The 1,353-nt window shown below is 51.1% G+C and overlaps 1 protein-coding gene across 1 annotated transcript in view; it reads left to right on the plus strand.

Moving 5' to 3' along the window:
• Positions 1-63: 63 nt before the first annotated feature.
• The window catches only part of CSUI_011368 (peptidase m16 inactive domain-containing protein), a gene marked incomplete at both ends in the record, with an annotated part of 2,316 nt that continues 1,026 nt past the window's right edge, over positions 64-1,353 (plus strand). The window contains one exon of the mRNA XM_068071467.1: positions 64-1,316. Within this exon, the coding sequence (XP_067916557.1) occupies positions 64-1,316 (1,253 nt within the window). The remainder of the gene's footprint in view (positions 1,317-1,353) is intronic.

The raw sequence follows: 1,353 nt of genomic DNA on the forward strand, positions 1-1,353 counted from the left end.
CCTCTTACTGTCAAGTCTTTCGTCGTCGCTATGGCCCCACCTCATGATGGAGCCAAGGCAGGCGGACGCAGCACTCGGTCTCGTCGGGGGCCTCAACAACGTCGAAGGGGAGGGGGTCAGCATCCTCAACAGCAGCCACACCCAACTGGCAGCAGTGTAGACAAGGCGTCTTTACCTGGATCTTCTGTGGCATCGAGTAAGAAAGAAGTTGTTAGTCCTACAACCGCCATTAGCATCGATAGCTCGAGTGTAGGGACACCAGCTCGTGCGGTCCAGCGTGTCTTAGCTGATGCGCAGGCGGATGCTTTGCCTTCATCCCCTCTCAGTGTGCCTCAAGTTGACACTGATCCCGTGGCAGGGAGGGAGAGCGAGAAAGAGCTATTTCGGGTAGCAGAAGGGCATGGAGGAGACAGAAAGAATGTTCATATCGCATCTTCAAGTGGAGCTGCCTCAACTGCACATGAAGACTTCAACCCAGAGGACGATTCTGTAGAGATATCGAAAGACGGCCCATCTTCTCAAAACTCTTCTGTGAATGGTTTAACAATAGTTAGCAACAGTATAGAGATGCTTCCCGGAAAGAGCGGAGAACGGGGCGAGATACTGGCAGATGCCATCAACAGCGCCGATGTGACCTTCCCTACTGGAGTTCGTGAAAGAATGTCTGAATCAGATGTGATTGCAGGCCCCCATGATGGTAGAAAAGCAGACGCCTCTTCTATAGCCCATCCTATGACGCATGGAATAGCAAGCTCAGAAAGTCAACAGCAGAAGAATGGAAAGCCAGTAGATCTCTCTGAATCTCCTTTACCCTGTCCTTCTCCAATAGAAACGACTGTTGAGGTTTCATCTTTTTCCCTCCCTTCACCGGATTCATCTCTTCTCCACGCAACGACTGTCACTGATCCACATGTTACAACACATCATACATCGGTTGGTATGAACTCAGGTGTACATACACCGGACTCGATCGCCCCTCCCCCCCCGTCATCTGCACCGGAGACTACGACCAGCATGGATCTTTCCTCTGAAAATACAGTAGGACTGCCTTCTTCCCCTGTCATCACGCCACCACCGGAGCCTCATTCTTCATGGATGGCCACGAATGTTACTCCTCCCCCTGTTCGTACTTCACCCGCTGAGACAAGACTTGGAGATACATCGATATTTCATTCAGCCCCAAGCATCGAAGAGAGTATCGCAAGTGAAAATCCCAAGAGTCCCCCTGAAGATGACTCGGTTCCTCTCATGGCTTCATCGGGTTCTTTCTGGACTGCAGTCTCCAATGGATCTACACCGCAAGACATAGCATCAGGGTGGATCGAGGATAAAAGCACAGATGAAAAGAAGGAA

The sequence above is a fragment of the Cystoisospora suis genome, assembly GCF_002600585.1.
Source record: "Cystoisospora suis strain Wien I chromosome Unknown contig_11086, whole genome shotgun sequence".
NCBI lineage: Eukaryota > Apicomplexa > Conoidasida > Eucoccidiorida > Sarcocystidae > Cystoisospora > Cystoisospora suis.